This window comes from Myxocyprinus asiaticus, chromosome 38 (assembly GCF_019703515.2).
Source record: "Myxocyprinus asiaticus isolate MX2 ecotype Aquarium Trade chromosome 38, UBuf_Myxa_2, whole genome shotgun sequence".
NCBI lineage: Eukaryota > Metazoa > Chordata > Actinopteri > Cypriniformes > Catostomidae > Myxocyprinus > Myxocyprinus asiaticus.
The window spans coordinates 18,837,084-18,861,194 of NC_059381.1; the positions used below are offsets into that span (position 1 = coordinate 18,837,084).

At 40.0% G+C, this 24,111-nt stretch overlaps 1 protein-coding gene across 6 annotated transcripts in view; it reads right to left on the bottom strand.

Annotated features, from left to right (window-relative positions):
* The window catches only part of LOC127429385 (neural cell adhesion molecule 1-like), a 318,093-nt gene that overhangs the window by 67,065 nt on the left and 226,917 nt on the right, over positions 1-24,111 (bottom strand). For 3 of the 6 annotated variants that reach the window (XM_051678382.1, XM_051678380.1, XM_051678385.1), the window contains exons 7-9: positions 18,444-18,604; positions 17,440-17,582; positions 4,321-4,350 (exon numbers count right to left, since the gene is read on the bottom strand). In XM_051678382.1, the coding sequence (XP_051534342.1) occupies positions 4,321-4,350; positions 17,440-17,582; positions 18,444-18,604 (334 nt within the window). The remainder of the gene's footprint in view (positions 1-4,320; positions 4,351-17,439; positions 17,583-18,443; positions 18,605-24,111) is intronic. The other 3 variants (XM_051678384.1, XM_051678381.1, XM_051678386.1) reach the window with 1 other exon arrangement.

Genomic DNA, 24,111 nt, shown 5'->3' on the forward strand with positions numbered 1-24,111 from the left:
AGTCCGCCCATGTGCATGTAAGGTTTTGATAGTAAATCCAAAAGGAAGCAGGCAACTTCTCCTCCTGAGTTGTAGTATGTATGTAATGTACATTATAGCTACTGCATGTTATTCAATTGTTAGCGCCTGACACACGCAAGTTTGACTTCGTAATCTTCAAAAGAATAAAATCTAATGGAAATTCTCAGATTAATGACACTCATTTCATTTACAAGAAAATTAATTGACTGTGCACATCTGATTTGCATAATGTGCCCCATGTTAATCAGAGAGCACAGCCTCTTCTATGACATTTTTAAATACATTTATTAGTCATGCCAGCTGACACCACATTACTCAACTAACAAACATGAGTTGCTCCTCCAGTCCCGCGCCAAAGCCATTGGCCATGATAAGCACACGGATGCCCAATCACTTCCATTAGTTACGGTGGAAAAACTCTCATAATTTTAAAAAAGCCATATCAACATTCACATGCAGTATTAAATGCAGCAGAATGAATAAAATGACACAGATTTTTCAGATTTAATATTGGACAATGTTGATTTGCGCTTAGCGGAGCATACTACAGTATGTCTAATGTCTAACAACGTTGTTATTGCATGCATATGCACAAAGAAGGCAGCACACACAATGAATGAAATATGACATGCTGTTTTGATCAAAGGATAATTAAACGCAAGCTGCTCAGTTTGTTTATTATTTGCATTTTTCTTTAAGCGGGTTACATTTGTCAATATTACTGTAAAATGTGTGCATTAGCATGCACCTTTCATCAGTGGCATAGACAGACCTAGAGCATGCGAAGACAGCTAAGAAATAAGATGTTTCAGAAATCTGCTGTGGCACTTCATTTATAAAGTGCCTGTTCAATGGTCAGTGAGAAATTTGACTGCAGAGGGGAATGGAGTGTATGCAGCTCAGAAATTCAATCAATTCAGAGACTTGATTTAAAGGTGCGCTGGCTTAGTCACGATTTGAGGGATTGAGTGCTTTAAGTCACAACCAGGGTCTCGACCATAAATTCCATCCTGCTTGTGCTTCACATTCTGAGGGCTGTTAGTATGCAGGGCTGTCAACCGAGTCCCCTCACATTGCATAGTAATTTACAGTAAGCCGCATATGCAGCATCTCTTCGGTTTTATGTGTTCTAAGGAGGGTCGCTCACATATTAAACAGCAGTCAGCACCGATGTTTCTTTGAACGTTAACCTTGAATGATTCCGTTGAATCACTTTGTGCCTCTACTTCCTATTCTATTGTCAAATTTAGCAGAAAACAGAAAGTGAGGGGAAGACGGAGAAAATTTCTGTGAGAGAGTGGCTTATGTGTTAGTGCTGAAATGCAATAACACGCCTGTATGCATCTTATCTCACCTAATAGAGAACGCAGGAAACCCCATCTATGCCCATCTATTTCTCTTAAAAGTGCAAAAGACAGACAGTGAGCAACAGCAAAATAAAATCAGAGCTTGAACTCAAGGCCTTCGCAGAGAAGAAAGGAACCACTCTGCTCAGGACAGGGGATAGGTCAGGATGGTCAAACAGACTAGTAAAATAACTAGTTACAGATGTATCACTTTTATAATTAAATACAACTTTTAGCATTGGCACTTTAAATAACATGCTGTGCTTTAGCTGTTGGACAGTTTGCAAGGTAAAATCTTGTCGGGAATGTCGCACCATTAAATTCATCCCCTATGCGCTGCTTCAGTCATATACATTCCGTCTTTGGCAGTTGTGATGCATCTTTGGCCATGTTTTGAGTGGCCTGCCACAACCATTATACAGGACTTCCTTAAGGCAGATTAGCTAACAGTCATTCAGGCAACCCACTAACTAGATTTAGAAAATTTTGTTTTGCGCACACCTACTCAGGACCTTTTCTCTTGTGGGAGAAAATATGAGGTGATGGCAGTCAAATTACAAGTTTACACTTACAAAGACACCAAAAGAAAAAAGCTTGCACTGACTGTTAGATGTTACAGAAAAAAGAGCCTAGTGGTTTCCTGCACTTCATATGAGTCACTCATTTCATGCTAACAAAAAACTAGAGGAGCGCTTGAGAGAAGACAATGTGTCCAAACACGGGGCAGGATAAATGCAGAAATTTTGATATGTCCCAGCTTGGACTGACGCAGTACATTTTGAAGAATAGTTACCCCTGAGGTTGTTTGAAGCAGTAAAAGTCTAGGCAATGAGCATGCTAGACATGGCAAGATTGAATGCTAATTGAATTTGGTCAAAGTCACATAGTAGAAACTGCCTTCTGCCATCATTACAGTCTGAAGAGAATAAATTGCTAATTATTCAAAAACCCTTGATGCAGTAATGTCTATGTCTTGGCAGGAAAAATGCACATTTAACGAAGTGTGGTGCTTTTTATCTACACCCCTGAGGATTACAAAAAACATGAAGTGATGTGTGGGCAATCTCATAACTGTGGCCTTTCATCTCAGCAGATCAGATAAACAGACCTTCCTACCCAATCCATATGCAACTGAATCATTCTTAATCAGCTGCGCAGACATTGATGAATTTTCTCACTGACAACTGAGCAAAGCAAGTAAAAAAAAAAGGAGTAAAATCTACATTTTAGAGCCAGACAAAGGCTTAAAAGTCAACACTTTCTCATAGCGTTAAAGTCAACATGAAATCAAAATTGACACTAGTTACTTTCTTAATGCATTTTTCTGGTCTTATTGTGAATGATTCATCGTGCACATTTTTTTTTCGAACTTTGTAATCTTAATCAAAATGTAACAACATGCTCTTCCTATGAAATGACTTTTCTATTCTGCTGATGTCATTAAAGCTTTGTTCAGTCACTAAAGCTTTTTTTTCTTCTTTTTTTCATGTCCAAATCAAAGGGATTAGTTTAGTTGTCTGTAGTCTGAAAATAAAATAAAAAATAAAATAAAGAAAACAAAACACCTCCAATTCAAACCATTTCTGTATGTGGTTTGACATCAGATTAATATCAGATTTTTTTGGAATGTGTCTCAGTCTGAACCGTCAGGGGTGCGTTTCCTATACAACTACAACAGGATAGTGCAATAGTTGGGTTTCCCTTTACATCAGACTTTGGGGTTCCCCTGGTGCACTTGATCAGATATGCACTCTTCAAAAACCTATAAGAAAGCTACTTATGTGTAAACATGGACACAAAGTAAGCCTTGTTATCCAACAAAAGCTGTGTGTATTAAAGCACTTTCTCTTAACAGCCTTTAATCCCTTAAACAGCTGTATTCGCGTTTACGTGACGTTTTCTGCAAAACCCGGGAATAAGCAGTTTTGTTATATGCATGTAAACATGGTCAAAATCTTGACAGAATGAAAGATATATATATATATATATATATATATATATATATATATATATATATATATATATATATGGAATAAAATATATAGAAGCCATGGCGAAGTCAAATGATGCCCACACAGCAAACTAACAAGCATCTATGTTTGCTATGTATGTTTCTAACCAAAGGTTTGAGCTGCAGTTCAAACCACACAACTTCGCAATGCTGTTTGCGAATGTTCATTGGAACTATGGTTTCAGGAAACACCAAATCGCTGAACTATGTTGGTTACGATGAAAATTACAAACCAATAAATTGTCAAACAATAATATCAAGCTCCGCCCTATATATTTTATTCCACTGAATATCCTAACTCAAATATGTCACATTACAGAAGTAGAATGGGAATTGGACGGGGTTTCACGTTGACTTTAAAGTAATTATAACTCTGATATGTGGCATATGCTGAGTTTATCTAGTTAGAGTTTCATGTATTTATATTAACAGAAGCCTTGGGACAGCTTGTGCTCTCTAAAGCTAGAGTTGGTTATATGTGAGTTAGTGTCTCCTTCAGTGTCACTACATTCCCCTGTCTGAGTCCATGGGAGAACACTGAGTGTTGGCTCATACTCTAAAGAAGCACCTGGCATGTTCCAACCCTTGACACCCCTGCTCTAACAACTCCTCTTTATTTTCCCTTGAGAAAAGTTTGCCTTAAGGGTATCTGGAAAGGAAAATGTTATTCTCAGTTATTCTACCTAGGATGGAAGACCTGATTTTCACTATTTCTGTTTACAGAAGCTATTAGAGAAAACAATTGGTGATATGCTACACATAAAGAATTGAAATGACACTGCAGTCATTTCAGACTGAGGAGGCCATTTCATCAAATGTGTTGTGTCTTTGAGTGTCTATAGGATTTTGAGGGTAGAAAAGAGCCAACACTTGATGTTCTGCAGTGATAAGGGTCATCTCTAGGATTAGTGAACAAACTGGTTGCTTGTTTAGTGGCCCTACCTTGTGTTTTTCAGGTCGAGTCCATGAAGCCTGGGAAGACAAAGACACATAAAGCAAAACACGACATAAAAGGGCAACAAGCCTTAGAAACATCAGCAGCCACACAGTTATAGACAGACATCACACATGCAGATGATACTTAGTGCAGTCAGCTGCAACGTTTTGCATATAGCATATAATAGAATGAAACTGGGAGAAAAATTACACTTTTTATAGTAACAATAAATAATTTCTATTTTTTTTAAATTATAAAAAAAATTACTAAATCAGACTTTATGCCATTTTTAAAGGTGAAATGTAGAATGTTTTATGTTAAAATTCTTTGTACCATCCTAAAGACACATAAAGGATCAAAACATCCTCCTCATCAACAGGTGTGATAAATCATTTTATGACTTGAACAACAATCAAACTTGATGGAAAAAGGACACATTTAGCTGCGGGCTGGACACCAGGTGGATAGGAGGCTCAGACATTCAGGTGCAATGCTCCAAGTGACACAAGCATGATCTTTTGAAAGGTCAGTCCCCCCTCACAGGCTTACAAGCCATCAAAATGCCACACTAAAGATGGCAGTTCATCAATAATTAATAACAACAAAATAATACATATAAATAACAAGTAAATTATGGAGATAATAATGCACACCTTAAACCTGACGTACGTAATTTCCATCACCAAACAGAACCACAGTGGTTTCAGGGAAATCAACCTACCAATAGCTTATGTAAAAGTTGATTCTGCATATTAAGCTGTTATAGGATTTTTTTTTTTAAATGGTCACTTAAAAATTACAGCACTTTAGCATTAACATATAGATAAAATGTGGTGGACACCAAAGCTTGATATGTTGGACAGCACATCAATCTGCAAAGATCTACTTGCTTGTGATGTTAACTGTGATCACCACATTCATTTAGTCGATTTCCCATACATCACAGAAACTGGCTTTATAACCAAACCAGAGCCATTCTTCCATGTGACAACACATATCCCTGTATTCTTTCAACGGGACATTGATGAGTTGGCTTCTGTGTAGGTTTTTATACTTTTGACTCATTTGCTAAAGCTAAAATCAATCAATGACGCTGCCATCTGGATTAGCTGAGAATTTGCAAGGCTCACAATAGAGGCTGTTGAAGACACGACTCACACCACTGATAAATCAAACAGACATGAACAGAAGATGACTGAATCGTTTAACTTATGACAGAGTGACAGTCCTTTTTTTTTTTTTTTTACAATGGCAGCATTCTATTATTTTGACTTCTAATCAAACAATTTGCTTAAAAAGGGGATCTGGCGCAGACAAGTGGGATTTTAGGATGTATTATGAAATCTGACACTGATCAAGCAGAATAAAGACCTTTGCTATTCAAGAAAAGACTTGTGCAATGGGGTGAGTTCCTCCTAAAAATAAAAAGCCATGTGGTTCATTAGAATAAAGAGAAAGGATTTTTTAATCGTTTAAGTCTTTGTAAGTATAAAGCAATCAATCACAGTTTGTTTTGTTTTTAAGTGCCGTTTAGAGACAGGTTTACCTGGAATAGTTTATAACCACAGTAACCATCCAGCATTGAACAAACTTATGTAAATAATTGCATGGAAAACAGTGTACAGAAAGAAATGGGATGTTTTTTTTCCAAAAAAAACATTTTTGGAAATGTGTATCGACTTTGCAATCTGAATTTCTGTTCCACCAAAAGTTCTTACTACTGATTATTTCACAGACAAAACTCAAAAATCAAAGCAGAATATATAATTCTGCTAGTGGATTAACATAATACTAGGTGTCTCAAACAAAATTTTGAATATCTTTTAAATATTTTATGCCACTAACCTGACAAACTTTGACAAATTCAGTCATTCATTCTTCCTCAAAAACCCTTATTATAGCAGGCCGGTACCTTGTAAACACATCCTTTATGATTCCGTCTGTGCACTCAGACTTCCTGAATCTTTTTAGAGCCAGCCAATCAGACAGGAGCTTGCTGGATCACAAAAAACTGCTTGCCCCTTTTCTGTGCAATGTTCATCAGACAGTTAGTGAATAGATTGTGGTTGTGCCACCCGATGCTAAGACTAAAGGAAGCACTCAACTCTAGAATATGATTATATCACAATAGTTCCTATCACACTGGCTGGGTGTGCAGTTCATAAACAAGTTCATCTGAATTTACAGGGCATGCTTGTATTTTAGTGGTCTGACATCCTCTTGTTCCTCTATTGATTTAATTACTCTGCCACTGACAGCTTGTCAAGAGGTTACGATGGATTAAAGCCTTGTGCTTTGGCACCTGCTTCTGCTTTTATGGCAGGTCGACCATCCTGCTCTTAAAACACAATCCTGATCACAGACTCCCTTGCTGACCTTTAAAACAGAACCCTTGTCTTTTCACACTCTGCATGCAGATAAATAACCTTGGGGACGACCTCAACCTGTAAAGAGCTTCAAGATTATCTAGCCATTGTTAAATCTAAAAATTAACCTTCAGGGTCATGCAAGAGAAAATACCGAATCTTAATTGGCTTTTTCTAGGTATTCTTGCAAGATCCTTGCAGAGTGTGTTAATGGTTCTAATACCCCAGACACAATGTAGTCTACTTAAAGACCAGATGAAATGTATAGATGAGTAAGGTTTTCTATCCTGTGTTGACATTTTTCCCATTGAAACAGGAAATTGAGGCAGGACATATCGAAGGGCTCGTCCCTCTAGACATTGTCATTATTGAGAGCATTTGGTTTGACAAAAATCTGTGAACTGCAAGACGAGTCATCAGTATTTTTTCGAAAAAGAGAATGGTGTGAGTTTTGGGCGGTGTTGGGCCTCATGTGTTCAGATAGAAGACAAAGGCAGGCCTAACAGTCATAAAAACATAACTCAAGCCCCCACCTTCTAAGTCAGATGTTGTACTGATAAAAATCGCTCCAAAATCAAACAAAGGGAGTCCAAAACAGACTACAGATCCATGAAGCCTTGCCCTCTAAAGGATCGAGCTCTCAACTCCTATTGGATGAGGCACACCACAGAACGTCCCTCAAACATGACATCATCAGGACTTCAAATAATTCTGAAATGCTTCCAAAGTTGCTTCCAGTGACTTAGTTCACCGAATACGGACGTAGCTTTTTGTTGCTCTCCGGTGCAGCCTCGTGGCATAAGGAAGTAATGTCCGACTTGAAACTGTAGCCACACAATCTCCATCTCGCTGGACGAATTGAGATTACTCTGTGTTCAACCGAACACTCTAACGGATCCGAAGGAGACCGCCGAGCAATTCGCATCTTCATCCGTTGGCCTACAGAAGTGAAGAGATTAAAGATTTCTCTTCCATCTTCAATCAAGTCGACATTTCTGAGTTCTCCGCCAGCCCGCCGAGAATCAACAGCCGTACCGCCCGCCGACAGCGCGAGGAAACGACCTCTCATCATCACACGAGCCTCAAGGAACCGGGTCAAAGTTAAAGGACGGAGGAAAACACATTCTACCTGTGTCCTCATGCGATTCAAGTAAGAGGTTACGTCTGGGCAGAGATAGAATATTATAGCGTGTTATTCTTGTGTTTCAAGGTTTTTGCTTGTACAGTTTACGGACCGCCATGTCCGCTCATTATTAATACTCAGGGTATTAATTATCACGAATTTGTTTTGCTGTATTGTGGTCCAACCAAATTGGACTGTTGTGCATTTTCGCCATCGCGGGTGAGACAGCAACTGAGTTCATCCATTAAAGAGTCAAATAACAAGGGACTTTTATGAGCCCCGCTCGTAAAACCGCGTCTCTGAGTGATGAACACGGTTGCTTTATCTCCAGCTATCGCGAAATCAGCTTTCGGGCTGTCACTTAATCATCTCTCTCTCTCTCTCTCTCTCTCACTAACCACACCGACACACACACACACACACACACACTGTCACGCACACACCTTGTGGTATAGAATTATTTTTATTTCCATATCTAATCATATCACTGTTTAGTTTGTAGTTGTAAGTCAGAAGTTTATTGACTGCATTGTATTAATTATTAATTGATATTACTGCATAAATAAACTTTGTTTATATTACAAAGAGAAGTGTTTTGGTTTGTTTCGCATACGCCTGTGTCATGCTGACGGGATGTCAGTGCTCGGATTCAAACCTTCATTCATTGTTTTTTTTCCCGAAAATCGATATTCTTCAGATGTCGATTTTCCTAAGAAAACAATCTAATATTGAGACTGTTTGAATATTCGGTTATTAGTTCCTGATTTCAGGGTGGTGCCCCGTCAATGTTAATCCTTATTAATATTCTATTGATTTTTGATAATTGATAATTATCTTTGATTGAATTTAAATGATCAATAAGCTAGTGTTAATTTTAATGTTTCATCGATGTTAACAATTAACGATTATCTTTGATAAGTGTTGATTTTAAAGGATTAAAAAAGCTAACATTGATTCTCATCAATGTTCTATTGATTTTAATAATTAATAATTCTCTTTGATAATTATTAATTATTTCTAATAACCAAACTTGCTCCTAAACGTAGCACACTACATTTACTGGAGTCCCATATGAGGTTTTAATGAGTTAGATCCAATTAATTAATTTAAATATTGATTAATAACTACAGAAATAATTATTAATTATTTCTGATAGTAACACTGATCTAAACAACCAGTAAAGCACTACAGCGGGACTATTTGTTTGAATCACCAACGTAAGACAAGGGGAGTTTTCTAGAAGCTGTTTAATAACAGTGATTATTTTTGCAATTTCATTTGGTGAAGCTTGTGACGACGCAGGCGAGGACTGAGGATCTAAACACAGCTTTATTAACAAAAGGATAAACAAAAGAAACTCAGAATATAAAAAACAAAACATGGGAAACCAAGCACAGAACATGTCATCACATGTAAAGACTGACAAACTAAACAGAGGAAACAAGGGCTTAATTACACAAAGGAAAGACAAGGAACACCTGGGGAAACAATCAGGGAGAACCAATCATGAAAAAACTACAAAACTGACACAGAAAACAGGAACAAGAATTTCAAAATAAGAGTCAGTACAAACACGGGGATTACGTGACAGACCCCCCCCCCCCTTAAGAGCGGATTCCAGACGCTCAAAAAAAAAAACAATTGTCCATGAGGCATGGGGGAAAACAGGCCGTTCTGAGGGGCATGGGGGGGGGGGGTGGCAGAGGAACAAGGTAACCAGAACAGAGCAGGCGGGCGGCCAGGAGACCAAGGGGACCAGAGCAGATCAGGCCGGCGGCCAGGGGACCAGAGCCGATCATGCCGGTGACCAGGGGACCAAGGAAACCAGAGCAGATCAGGCAGATGGCCAGGAGACCAAGGAGACCAGAGCAGATCAGGCGGATGGCCAGGAGACCAAGGAGACCAGAGCAGATCAGACAGATGGCCAGGAGACCCGGGAGACCAGAGCTGATCAGGCGGACAGCCAGGAGACCAAGGAGACCAGAGCAGATCAGGCAGATGGCCAGGAGACCAGGGAGACCATAGCAGATCAGGAGGATGGCCAGGAGACCAGGGATATGGCCGCAGGGCCGAGACAGGGTCAGGGGGCCTGGGAGGCGGCCGCAGGACAGGGACTGGGTCAGGAGGCCTGGGTAGGCGGAGCCGTGGTAGACTCTGGGGACGGAGCCAGGGAAGGCGGAGCCGTGGAAGACTCTGGGGACGGAGCCAGGGAAGGCGGAGCCGTGGAAGACTCTGGGGACGGAGCCAGGGAAGGCGGAGCCGTGGAAGACTCTGGGGACGGAGCCAGGGAAGGCGGAGCCGTGGAAGACTCTGGGGACGGAGCCAGGGAAGGCGGAGCGACCTCCATGGTCGAGAACATGGGCAGAAACTGGAAAACGACCTCTGTGGTCGTGGGCATGGGCGGTGACTCGGGAACAACCTCCGTGGTCGTGTACATGGGGAGAGACTTGGGAACGACCTCTGTAGACGTGGATATAGGCGGAGACTCGGGAATGACCTCCGTGATCGTGGGTGGAGACTCGGGAACGACCTCTGTGGTCGTGGGCATAGCCGGAGACTCGGGAACGACCTCTGTGGTCGTGGGCATGGCCGGAGACTCGGGAACGACCTCTGTGATCGTGGGCATGAGCGGAGACTCGGGAATGACCTCTGTGGTCGTGGGCATGAGCGGAGACTCGGGAACAGAAACTTATCTTCTCCTTCTCCTCCTCTGGATGGCTGAAGTTGACAACTCTGGCTCTGAGACGGACGAGGCTGCCAACGCTGGCTCTGGGACGGACGAGGCTTCTAGCTCGTTGGCCGTGGCAGGCGTGGGCGTTGGCTCGTTGGCCGTGGCAGGCATGGGCGTGGGCTGAGGTTTGGTCGTGATATAGTGTGGAGCAGGTTGAGGCGTTGCTGTGACATGGCATGGAGCAGGCTGAGGTGTGGAAAACTCGGAAACCAGAAATGGGATTGAGAGGTGAGGATCCTCAGAAGCGAATGTCTCTAAGATTAACTCCACGTATTCCTCCCATGTGTGATCACCGGACTCCGGCAATTCTCTCCACTTGTGAGCTATGAGACCAATCTGATAGGGATTTCAATTGGGAATCGGTAAATCCTGTGTGTCTGGCAATGGTGCTAAATAGATGAGAATATTCCCTGATTTGAAGGGTCACTCGGCTCAACTGGATAAAACATGCTGCTAGATCCATTTCGGAGGGTCAGTCTTTCTGTGACGAGGCAGGCGAGGAATGAGGATCTAAACGCAGCTTTATTAACAAAAGGATAAACAAAGAAACTCAGAATATAAAAAAAAAAACACAGGAAACCAAGCACAGAACATGTCAACACATGTAAAGACTGACAAACTAAACAGGGGAAACAAGGGCTTAAATACACAAGGGAAGACAAGGAACACCTGGGGAAACAATCAGGGAATGAGGAACACCTGGGGAAACAATCAGGGAGAACCAATCATGAAAAAACTACAAAACTGACAAAGGAAACAGGAACTGAACAAGAATTTCAAAATAAGAGTCAGTACAAACACGGGGATTACGTGACAACGCTAGTGGTGCAAAAATGACGTTTCATTTGTAAAGCATTAGGAGCAGCATAGCATGAATTGAAATGACCACAGATAAGGAGGGGTGCCATTAAGAGACTATCATTAGAGAAGGGCAGCGTAGCAACCCTGAAATGCCTCTCTTGATTGTGTGATTCAACCAATAGATATGTCAAGGACAGTTCAGTAGGCCTATAAGAGAGCTGTTAAAATGATAAATGAAGGGGTAATAGTTCATCTGCACTTAATATTAAGTCCCCTGACTCAGTACGCGAGCATTAGATTTTCAGTACGTTACACTAAGGCCTGTTTCAAACCGTACGCAAAAGCAGTGCATGAGCGAAGCAACAACATAACTACAGTACAACAGCAGGCTCACATTGTGCTTTCACGCTGACATTACTTCTACTTCGTAACCAAAATGCTGTTCTATACAAAAAAAAAAAAAAAAAAAAAAAAAACATTAGTTAATGCATTAGGTATCATGAACTAACAATGATTTTTAACAGCATTTATTAATCTTCATAAATGTTAATTTATCAAAATACTATTATTTCTTGTTTGTTCATGTTAATTCAGAATGCATTAACTATGTTAATGTACAGTATAAAGCAAATGAACATTAACCAAGATTAATAATTGCTGTATAAGTATATTCATTAGCTAATTAACTATTAACTATTTGTTAACTAATGTTAACAAATACAACCTTATTTTAAAGTGTCTAATCTAATTTACATAAGGTTTTGGAACCACATTTACATACAAATGGTAATTCATCTACAACAACCATAAACTTTATCTATAAACTGCTTAATTTAAATATTGCATATGTTGATACATATACGTTTATGGTGCATTTTCACTATATTTTCTGCTGAATTAAAAAAAAAAAAAAAAACTTAGTGACAAAACTTGCACCTGTGAATGTGATGCTTAGGCGGGCAGTGTGAATACTGTAACCTGTTAATAAGTGTGCTGAAATAACTAAGCGCTGCTTACGCATGAAGTGTGAAACAGGCCTTATAATGCGTAACTATGGCCTTTAACTAAAGCTTTCCTTCTGGGTATGTGTGAATGATCAAAACCCTGTCCCTGATGTCAGAACATTCTGTCTCTGTCAACTCTCATGCAATAAGCATGGCTATATCTTTCAGCCTAACAGGCAGAACAGAGAGCAGACAGAGAGCGGATCTCTTTCAAAATGCAGTTTCTTCGAGAGTTCACAGGAGATGATTCCAGCCAGGCTTAGATATTGCTCACTTGGTAGTCATACTATTCTGCTTTCTGAGGTTTATGTGCCATTTTTGGTAAGGAGTAAAGAGCACATAGAAGAGATTTAAAGGAACTGAAGACATGCTCCTGACTTATCAGATGCGTATTAATATGTCAGCTCACCAACTTACCATGGTTTGATTACAGGCTGTTTGCATTTAAATGCCCTCATTTTCTTTTTAATACAAACCATGGAAATGAGTGTATATTGGTGGTGCTGATATTAACTTTACTGGCCGTGAAATATATGACCAGAAATAACTGCTCATTAAATATACAATACTGTGTTTATGCAGACCATACAATTGATTAGTGAAGTTACTCCTGGGAAAGTGATATATGTAACTGCTGTAGGGTATTAGATACATAGTAGGCATTACTGGTCATTACTGGAGAGTTTTATATGTTTGCTATATTGGCAATATATGTCCAGGCATATGTACTTCTCTGAATCTTTGTTCCTAGAACATCTATATGTGTTTTTGTTTTTTGTTGTTTTTTGCATTAAAGACATATTTGTTTGTTTGTTTTTACAAACTGAGGTATACATGAGAATTTGTCTTAATTGTTCTGTGTTAACTGACAACACACCACAAATGCTGTTGATAAAGTGTATACTTACGTGGTATATTCCTTTAAGATTAGTGGTCAACCGATATAAGTTTTTAATTTGACATATGCCAAAATTAAATTAAATTTAAAGCTGAAGTATGTAATTCCCATGACACTTGCACCACTGAATGGAATTTAAAAAATAAACAATGTTTCCAAAATAGCTTTTCGAATATGCCCCTCATATGCTGTTGTTTACTGTAAACAGTCAGATAGTCCCGCCCCCAACTCAAGGCATTGTTTGAGTAATGGTGTTGGGGCGGGTCTCAGCGGGTTGCTCAAAACAAACACAGGAATTTTTATAGTTCCACACAGACACAGTTTTTAGTTTTTGAGAAAATGAATCTATGAATGGCTTACTTTGAAGTTGTCTCTTCAAATTAAGCTGGGATAGAAGAAAATATTTGAACACAAAAAAATTACATACTTCAGCTTTAAGCTAATTCAAATTAAGATGTACACATATACGCTAAAATTAAACCTTTTTTTTCCCATTGAAATGCCCCAAAATATTTGAAACAGAAATTGTGCATTATCCATTGACAATGTTGTTAGACTTTGGAACTTAAGGGAATATAAGTAAAATACATTCAGGCAATCCAATCACATGTGGACAACGCTACATGCAGATGTAAACTGAGTCAAAAATATGTTGTGATCCATTTACTCTAACCACATTTGAAGGTAGTAGAAAATGCATGTGACCACAAAACATTTGTAGTGTAAACGCTAATCCATCCTGATGTGTCTCATGTAAATTCAAAGGACCGCCAACTCGCCTGTCAATCATTCCTTTGCTCTAAAACAAGGGTTTAAATTTTGCTCATTTAAGATATTTTAAAAGATTTTTCAGAAAAACTTTCCCTGGATAAGAGGGCACAGTACAGGACATGAAGGGTTTTCCTGAGAGAGCAAAGGAGGAAATAAAGTTTGAAGGGGTTGGGTGCTCTCCATTAGGCAAAGTAGCCCAAAGAGCCTTTAGCAGCTGTCGATGAATTCTGATTGGCTATGCCATGATGAAATATGAATAGAAGGTAATTGAGTATTTCGGGGCTGTTAATTAGGCAGAGCCCTTGACTGAATCAGAGCTATGCAGACTCCAACAGAGCAGACAGGGCAGTGAGACCGAGAACTGGTGAGCCTGCTGGTCCTGAGTTATAAAAAGCCTTTTTGTCTCTAGCAAAGGCTAATATGTGCAGTACCCTTGTTCTCTCTCATTTACTGCATATATTCAGTTAGTGCACAATGAACAACAATATTATACTGCAAAAACAGTTTCTTAATCATAATTTTTGTCTTGTTTTCCAGTACAAATATCCAAACATCCTTAAAACAAGATACATTTCCATTAGAAGCAAAATTACATAAGATATAAAGTCTTGTTTTAAGAGAAATCTAACAGAATGTAGCAAGGTTTGTGAATAATATTTTGTGACATTTTGCTGTAAAGGAATATTCCGGGTTCAATATAAGTTAAGGTCAGTCGACAGCATTTGTGGCATATTGTTGATTACCACCAAAAATAATTTTGATTTTTAAAATAGCAAAAATTGAGGTTACAATGAGGCACTTAAAATAGAAGTGAAAGGGGTACATTTTTGGAGAGTTTAAAGGCAGAAATGTGAATCTTATAATTTTATAAAAGCACACATTAATTCTTCTAATAAAACTCATGTATTATTTGAGATATAAAGTTGTTTAAATCGTCATGGTAACATTAATTTAGGGTTTGTTGATGTTACATCATCATGGCAACAAAGTTTTAAAATTGGCTATACTGTAACTTTGCACAGAAAAGGTTAGTAAGTGACTTGTCCCACACTAAATCATGTCAACACATATATTATTTATGTCTTGTGGCTATACTTTTGAAATAGTGAGTATTTTAACGTTTACGGATTGGCCCCATTCACATCCATTGTAAGTTTTGCTTTTTTTTTTTATTTATTTTTTTTTAAATAAAAGGAGGGGCAAGTCAAAATACATTTTTGTGGTAATCAGTATTATGCCACAAATGCTGTCGATTGAGCTTAACATGTATTGAACCCAGACCATTTCTTTTAAACACACAGTAAGTTTTGGCCTTCAATAGAACTAAGTGGTTCTGCAGTGTGACAAATATATATATATTTTTAAGTACAAATATTTCATGAAGTCTCTCAATTAATATGAGACCATAAAAGCTGCATGAAAAAACAATTATAAAAGAATTAGCAAAATGCTGTTAAAAACCGCTGACTACCCATGAACAGCAGTGCTTACAGTAGTGCTGTCCAAATACTGTCTGTCAGGTGAATGTCACATACTGGGGAGAGCAGAGCATCTCATGCTCAAGAGTAGCAGGTCACCAATCTAGCCAGATGTATTACAGTTTTTCTGAATTGATAAAACACATTTCTTGAAACCTTCACCTATTTTCTCACAACTTTAAACACAAAACCAAATCTTCAAACTACATTCACAAAACCCCTGACTCTTCTGGCAAAATCAAACAATCGCCTCAAAACCATTTAATCTGTGCTCAAAATCAAACAATGCTTTCAGATCATACACACAGAAAGTCAATATATAAACACTACAGAGCATTCATTAGACACTACATCAGAAAATGGAGAACACAGCGTCCAGGGCATGTAGTTACAGAATTTTTTTAAAAATTGTATAGCAGTGCATTTTGTAATAAAAAATAGTATAGTAATCACAACTTACAGTAGTACAGTGAATATATTGTATACTGTATGTACTGCAAGTAATACAGTATTGAATATCTGTATATTCAGCAGTTGCATACTGTAAAAATACCCCTTGAGGCAAAGGAGGGAGGAGTGTGACAAAGGGGAGGGCGCGGCCGGGCCGTGACTATGCAGGCCCGGTCCCCAATTGGGCTAATCAGCCAAGGAGAGGGATAAGTGCAACGAGATGCGGTAGTTCGGGAGAGAGAGCTACAGTCAGCTGCCCTGTATGTGTTTATGTTTGTGTGTTTTTGTGTTTGAGTGTATTAAAACTTTACTTTGATGCTTCGTCCGGTTCCCGCCTCTTCCTTTCCATTGAACCCTGTTACAAGTACACTCACTCAAAAATGTTGTGCAAATGCTAAATCAAAGTCAGTGAGAGATTCATTCTGCCTCAGCATCATGTTTTCACATCATTAGAAACAAGTGTGAACAATTTTGAGTCATTGTGTGTAAACGATGACAACTGTGTTGTAGTTGTTCTTAACTTTTCTGCTCGTGTTTACCGTTTTGCAACACAAGTGCATCACAGTGTAAAATGTGTTTTAGTGAGTGAGAATGTGTTTAGAGTTTTGAAAAAAGAGTGATTGATTCGACAAATGGGTTTAGGCCGCTGAGCATTTGGCTCAGAGAATGGGATTTAGTGTTTTAGCAAGAGGGGGATTATTGATATCTTGCTGCAAATCATAATTAAAGAGTCGGGCATCCATGCACAAGAGTGAGGTCACCAATCTAACTAGCTTTATTGACAAGGGGCTTATCGATATGTTGCTGGGTGTCATAACTGACCTAATGGGTTGTGCTGCATATGGTTTAGTATTTCAAGATGGAAAATCCAGATTAAAGGGATAGTTCATAGTAATTTACTTATCATGTTGTTCCAAACCCATATGACTTTCTTACTTCTATGTAACACAAAAAGAGATGTTAGGCAGAATGTTAGCCTTAGTCAGCATTCACTTTCATTCACTTGCATCTTTTTTTCCCCATACAATAAAAGTACATGTTGAGTGAGGCTAACATTCTACATCATTTTGTGTTCTACCGAAGAAAGAAATTCCATTTTGGAACAACATAAAGAAGAATAAATGATGATGGAATTGTAATTTTTTTTTATTTTTTGGTGGACTATCCCTTTAAGATGGCAGTTGTGTTTTGAAAATGGTAGCTGGTTTCTAACAGGTCCAAGCTGGTCATAAGATGGTCTTTTGCTAGTCCAAGCTGGTTAGACCAGCTTTAGGTGGTCAAGCTAGTTTTTGAAAAAGACCAGCTTGGACCAGCTAATGACTATCTTGGACTGGCTAGAAACCAGCTACAATGATTTTCCAGCAGGGTTTAGCAAAGACAAAAATCAATCAAAGCTGCAGCTATTGTTAAGGTTAAATGTGTTGTCAAGCCCCACACCTTGAAATGTAGACCTTAAAACCATCCCCCAAGCCCTCTGAACCCTGACCCCTCAACCTCAGCACCTGATCATTCTCGGTGAAGACACGGCGACCGAAGCTCCAGATGATGTTGGGGGTGGGGTCACCTGTGGCCTCACAAGTTAGCTTGATCTGCTCATCCAACTCAGTCGCCGTCAGGTTGTCAAGGAATGTGATCTTCGGATGCACTGTTGACACACACACACACACACACACACACACACACACACACACACACACACACACACACACACACACACACACAAACAAGTCAATACATAGCCTACAAACACTCTTAGAAGGCAAGAGAGATATTGATTAACCTTGTGCAATTACTGCGCCTTCACAATGGCGAACAGTGCTCTTAAGTTGATGAGATGGAAATTGTTCACTTAAACAGATGAGAGAGTGCCTCCCTGGCTTAGAGCTTTCAATATTTAATCAACACCTTGTTATATTTCATAATTCAACAGAGGAACTTTTTTTAAAGGATGCAATGGGCTGGAATGGCACTTTTATGCATTTGATTTCATCAGATCTCAGTGGTGGCAGTAGAAACCTTCTACATTTTCTTAGTAATTAGCATGTTAACACTTGTTTCCAGTTCCATGCCAATGGCCATCTTGGTAATGGCAGAGGTAATGGAAGAACAGCTCACCCAAAAATGTAAACTCTGTCATCGTTTTCTCAAGCGAGACAGTGTGAATGAGCTTCTCTTATGCACTCTCATGAACACACAAAGGATGTTAAGCTTTTCACTGAAAAAAATACTTAAATTTGAGTTATTTCTTACCAAAACCTATCATAACACTTCAGAAGACTTGGAATATGATGCGGGTTACATGGAGCACTTTAATGATACTTTTTGAAGCTTGAACGCTTAATCCCTATCCACTTCCTTTGTATTGAAATGAATGACCTGGATATTCTTCAAAATTTCTCCTTTTGTGTTCCATAGAAGTCATAAGGGTTTGTCATGACATGATGACAGAAATTTCATTTTTGGGTGAACTATTCCTTTAGGCTTAAACAAGGTAATAGAGTCTTACCAAACACGTTGAGGCTGACTTCCTCACTCCTCTCTCCAGCCTTGTTCCTGGCGATGCATTTGTACTCTCCTTCATCAACCTTCTTGACGTCTTTGATGGTCAACTCGGATCCATCTTCATTCAGACTGTACTTCTCACCTGATTCCAATATGACATTACCACTGCAGGACACAATGAAAGAGGGAGAGGGTTCAGTAGTTCATATGTTAATGTAATCTTATATAGAAGAGGTAAACATATTTGGCTTGCTGTCCATATACTGGAGGGCTCTAAGCTCAAGACTCGACTTGAGTCCTGATTACAATCCCCCCCCCACGGACTTCTTTAGATAAATGATGAATCTTGAGAACAGGTGAAGATGGGGTGGAGGAGTGATGTCAGGAGAATTGTCACAGGAAGCAGGTAAGCAGCAGCTTATATACTCCTACTGGTGGGCTGTGATTTGTCAGATTAAAATTAACATGCTCCTCCCAAACCTCTGTTAATGAACTCCATTTTAGTAGGTCGTATGTTAATGTAATCTTGTATAGAAGAGGTAAACTTATTTGGCTTGCTGTGTGTATACTGGAGGGATCTGAGCTCGAGACTCGACTCGAGTCCTGATTACCCCCAAACAGGCATTAAGGTGGAAAATCAGTACTATGACATTGGCAGGAAATATTTAGGACAGCAAGTTGGCAACAATTCTATATGGTAAATTGACTTGGCGGATACTTCTTTTTTGTTTTTTTGTTTTATTTTATCCCTTTTCTCCCAATTTGGAATGCCCAATTCCCACTACTTAGTAGGTCCTCGTGGTGGCGCGGTTACTTACGTTAATCCGGGTGGTGGAGGACAAGTCTCAATTGCCTCGCTTCTGAGAGAGTCAATCCGCGCATTTTATCACGTGGCTCGTTGTGCATGACACCGCGGAGACTTACAGCACAGGAGGCTCATGCTACTCTCTGCAATCCACACACAACTTACCACACGCCCCATTGAGAGCGAGAACCCCTAATCGCGACCACGAGGAGGTTACCCCATGTGACTCTACCCTCCCTAGCAACCGGGCCAATTTGGTTGCTTAGGAGATCTGGCTGGATTCACTCTTCACGCCCTGGATTCAAACTCACATCTCCAGGGGTGGTAGTCAGTGTCAATACTCGCTGAGCTACCCAGGCCCTAGCAGATACTTCTGAATTTTTTTTCTTCCCCCCCAAAAATATATATAGAGGGAGCGCTTTACACATTTGTTGGAGGTCCGTTCTTGTACGATGGCTGGTCGAGGGGGGCTACACTGTGATTTGAACGGGAGACCACCACTCATCATAGAAGTGGATGGGCTCACGGCATTCGAATGGGGAAGGTGAAAACAAGAGTTGGCTCACGCTGCGTTCGAAAGGGAGGGCTCACAATGCGATTTGAATGGGAGACTGTTCTAAAGAGAGTGTGGTTTATCTCACTACATTCGAATGGGTAAGCCCAGCATGCAATCGAACAGGGAAGGTGAGAACGAGAATTGGCTGGTGCTGTGTTCGAAAGGGAGGGCTCACACTGCGATTCGAATGGGAGACTGCCCTAAAGCCCTAAAGCGATGGAGGTTTAGCTCATGGCATTCGAACAGGTAAGCCCAGCATGCAATCGAACGGGGAAGGTGAGAACGAGAGTTGGCTTGCGCTGCGTTTGCGCGCACACATACACATACATACATGCGTATGCATTAACGCACACACACATACACACATGCGTACGCATCTGTGCGCGCACCCGCGCAAAGAAAAACATACACTTATGTACGTGTACACATACGTGCGTGTGCATGTAGGATGTAGCGAGACGGTGGCAGGTGGTGACATGAGTGATAGAGACAGGTGGTACTGATAAGGGGATTAGCTAATTAGTGATTGATGAGCTTTCCTGATGTGGAAACGACTAGATCTGATGTAGCTGTGATATGCGTCTGAGGGCCAATGACCGAGAGATTTAATTTGTTGTTCTGATAAACCTTTTTTGGGCAGCTGTAGTTGCTGCACAGATATGGAATGAATGACTGGAATAAAATTTTGGAGGAGGACTGATTTAAGGTGCTTTTGGAACCAGAATCTTGAAGCTGCCGTGGTTATCATCATTGGTGAATGGCGGATCAAGAGGGAACTTAATGTGGGAATATCTGTAAGCGAGAAATGATGCGAGAGATTGGTAAGGTTGGATGGGGGTGGGCAGGTTGAAAATGTAAATCGAATGCCCCTTTTTAACTTTATCTGTTTTGCTTTGTTTAATGAAGAGTCTGATTGTTTTGTTGTCTATGATTTTCAGGTCTGAGAAGGTGGGATGGATGTTGGGATTGAATTGTGTATTAATGGTGATTTCTGAGCAATGCAGAAAGCCGAAGAAGGCTAGGATAAACATAGTGTCGAGCGTGCAAGCTGTGTTTACTGAATGGTAACCAAGGCAGAGGGTTGTTAGGCATTTGTTAAGATATCAATGGTTAGAGGCATTCTGGTGCCTGAGCATTTAATGAGCAGAGAAATTTGGGGGTTATTGATTGCTGGGGCGGATTTGCCGAATATTGATTTATGGAAAAGGACGCCACTCAGATAGCCTTTGGTGGTATCTGGTTAAATGCCTTTGAATTGGTTTAGAAATTAAACAAATGGTGAAATGGAAAATATGCTGTAGTAGAACCATTATTAAGTGCAATATATATAACTCCCCAAATTGGGTGAAGGAAATGCCAAATCGAAGTCTGACAGAAGTGCTAGATCGTGGTAAACTGCATTGGAACAGCTGGCTTTCAGAGGCAGCCTCACGTGAGGGCCTGCTCTGGGTGGAAGGTTTGGACGAAGGACCTTTATGTGGCTACAGGGGGCTGTACCATGATATTTTGCATCTAATCAGACGGCTTATGGGGGCGGCCTCGCATAAGGGCCCGATCCGGGTGGAAGGTTTAGATGAAAGGACCTGTGTACGGCCGTAGGGAGTTTACCATAGGTATACTGCCAGATCGGCTGGCTTGCAGAGGTAGCCTCACTCAAAAGTCTACCCCGAGATGGGGAAATATGGTGCTTGAAAAGAACAGGAGGAGGTGGTGACAGCCATCTACTGTTATGATCGTTGCAGCTGCTGAAAATCGAAGAAAAAGGGCTTCAGTGGAAGCATGGTAAAACGCTGCTGCAGCTGTAGAGTAAGTGGGCCTCCTGTGGGAGCGGAGTTTAAAGTAATGTTGCCGCAGTGGATTGAGCATTTGGGGGCATGGTAAAGGGGCTCCTGTGGGAGCGCTGCTGTGTTTCCATTGCTGTAGATGTACATCTATAAATTTATGGAACTTAGGAATTGAAAGTGTCTGTGGAGAAAATAGAAATAACTCTGTGTACACACCTGTAAGGGATGCGAAAGGTTAGTTAGGAAAACCTAGCCATTATATTTATACACACCGCACGGGAAGCCAAAGGTTAGTTAAGTTAAACATGACAATTACGTTTGTACATGCATGTAGGGGAGGCAAGTGGTTACATAGGAATACATAGCTTGATTACATTTGGCATGTGCGGGGCAGTGCTGTGGCAGTGTCTATTAGTGCACAAATGACTATTAAATTTATCAACACCTGTAAGGGAAGCAAAGGTTAGTTTGTATTTACCTGTAGGGGGAGCAAATAGTTAGTTAGGAATACGTAAATTAATTACCTTTATACACATCTGTAAGTGAATCAAAAGGTTAGTTATGAAAAACATGTCACTTACATTTATATGCAGCATTAAGGAAAGCAAAACTTTAGTTAAGAATACAACTTTGGTGGGGCACAACTGCGGCAGTATCAAAATGTGAAAGGGGTGCTGCTGTGACATTATCGAGAGACGCTCCCCCCAGAGAAAATCTCCAGAAAATCTCACACCTGACTTGAAAAGCATGCAAAATAAGCAATTGTTCAATCTGGTTCTGCAAACTGTCTACTTTCCTGATACCTGGAGTATGGGCTTAATACACCCATTATATAAAACTGGAGATAAATTCAACCCCAATAACTACCGAGGCATTTGTGTGAACAGTAATCTGGGGAAGACTTTCTGTTGTATCCTGAACGCCCAGATACAGGCCTTCCTTTCCAAGCACAATGCCTTGAGTAAGAGTCAGATTGGATTCCTACCAAACCACCACACCACCGACCACATTCACACACTACACACGATAGTCAACGAGCACGTTCATCAAAAAAGCAAAATATATGCATGTTTTGTTGATTTTAAAAATGCATTTGATTCTACATTAATGAGTTAGCAGTGCTACTGGAACAATCTGCAACACCCGGTCTTACTCTAAATAATCCTGAAGTTACATTTCTTCTCTATGCAGATGATCTGGTGCTGCTGTAAGCTACTGCACAAGGGCTACAGCATCACCTGGACCTGCTGGAGAACTACTGTCAGAACTTGGCCCTAACAGTCAATAAAAAAAAAATTTAAATAAAAAAAATAAAATGATGATCTTCCAGAAAAAAAACAGATTATAGGAAACCAGATACACAACCACTCTGGGAAACATTGCAATAGAACACACCCTACACTACGACTACCTCGGTCTAAAAATCAGTGCTTCAGAGGGTTTTAGTCTGGCAGTGAATGCACTAAAAGAGAAAGCTAGAAGAGCATTCTATGCTATTAAGGGCAAATTTACCCAAATAGACATTCCTGTAACAATTTGGTATAAAATCTTTGATAGTATTATTATGCCTATTGCTCTGTACGGATGTGAGGTTTGGGGTCCACTCTGTCTGGCAAATTACTCTAGATGGGACAAACACCCCATAGAATCCCTGCATGCAGAATTCTGTATAAACATTCTAAGAGTTCAGAGAAGAACACCTACTTATGCATGCCGGGCCGAACTAGGCAGATACCTCCTAATTATACATTTTGAAAAACGATCCCTCAAATTCTGGACACGCCTAAATTCAAGTTCCCTTAACACACTGCAACATGAAACCCTTAAAACCCAAGAGTTGAAGCCTAAAACCAGTCCCCTTTGTCAGATGGTTCTGAAACTCACAAACCCACTAACAACTAACAAGTTTCAGACCAGTACTGCTGAACAAAACCAAATCTGAATAAACCAAATCTTAAAAGAAAGCAACAATTCACATTTGGATCATTGGGAAAATGAAAGTAAAAACCAAAGCAAATTGGAATGTGATCAGGCCCTAAACAGAAAGTATAATATGGCAGAATATCTCCACACTGTATGAGATCCAAAACAGAGACGGATCCTCACCAAATACAGGCTCAGTGATCAGAGTCTGTCAGAGTTTTTTGCTTTAATGTTTTATTTTGGCCACTAGAGGCCCTCATTGTGTTTCATTTCAGTTTCCCGCCATTTTATCATGTGCTATTGTTTTCACCTGTGCCTCGTTCTGGACTGTGTATTTAAGTTGATCACTTCCTTTGTTTCTTTGCTTGGTTATTGATGTTCCTAGCCAGTTACTGCTGTAAGTCTGCTCTAGTTCCAAGTACTAAACTTTGTAAGCCTTTTGGTTTATTCTTTCCCCGTGTTTATTTTTTGCTGTTTTTTTTTTATGTCTTTTTCCTGAGTTTTTTTGGAGATTATTTCTTTTCGGATCCTTTTCTGGACTAAAGATTTTTCTGTTTTTTGTGATTGTCAGTAAGAAATTGCTTTTATACATTTTTGCTATTTT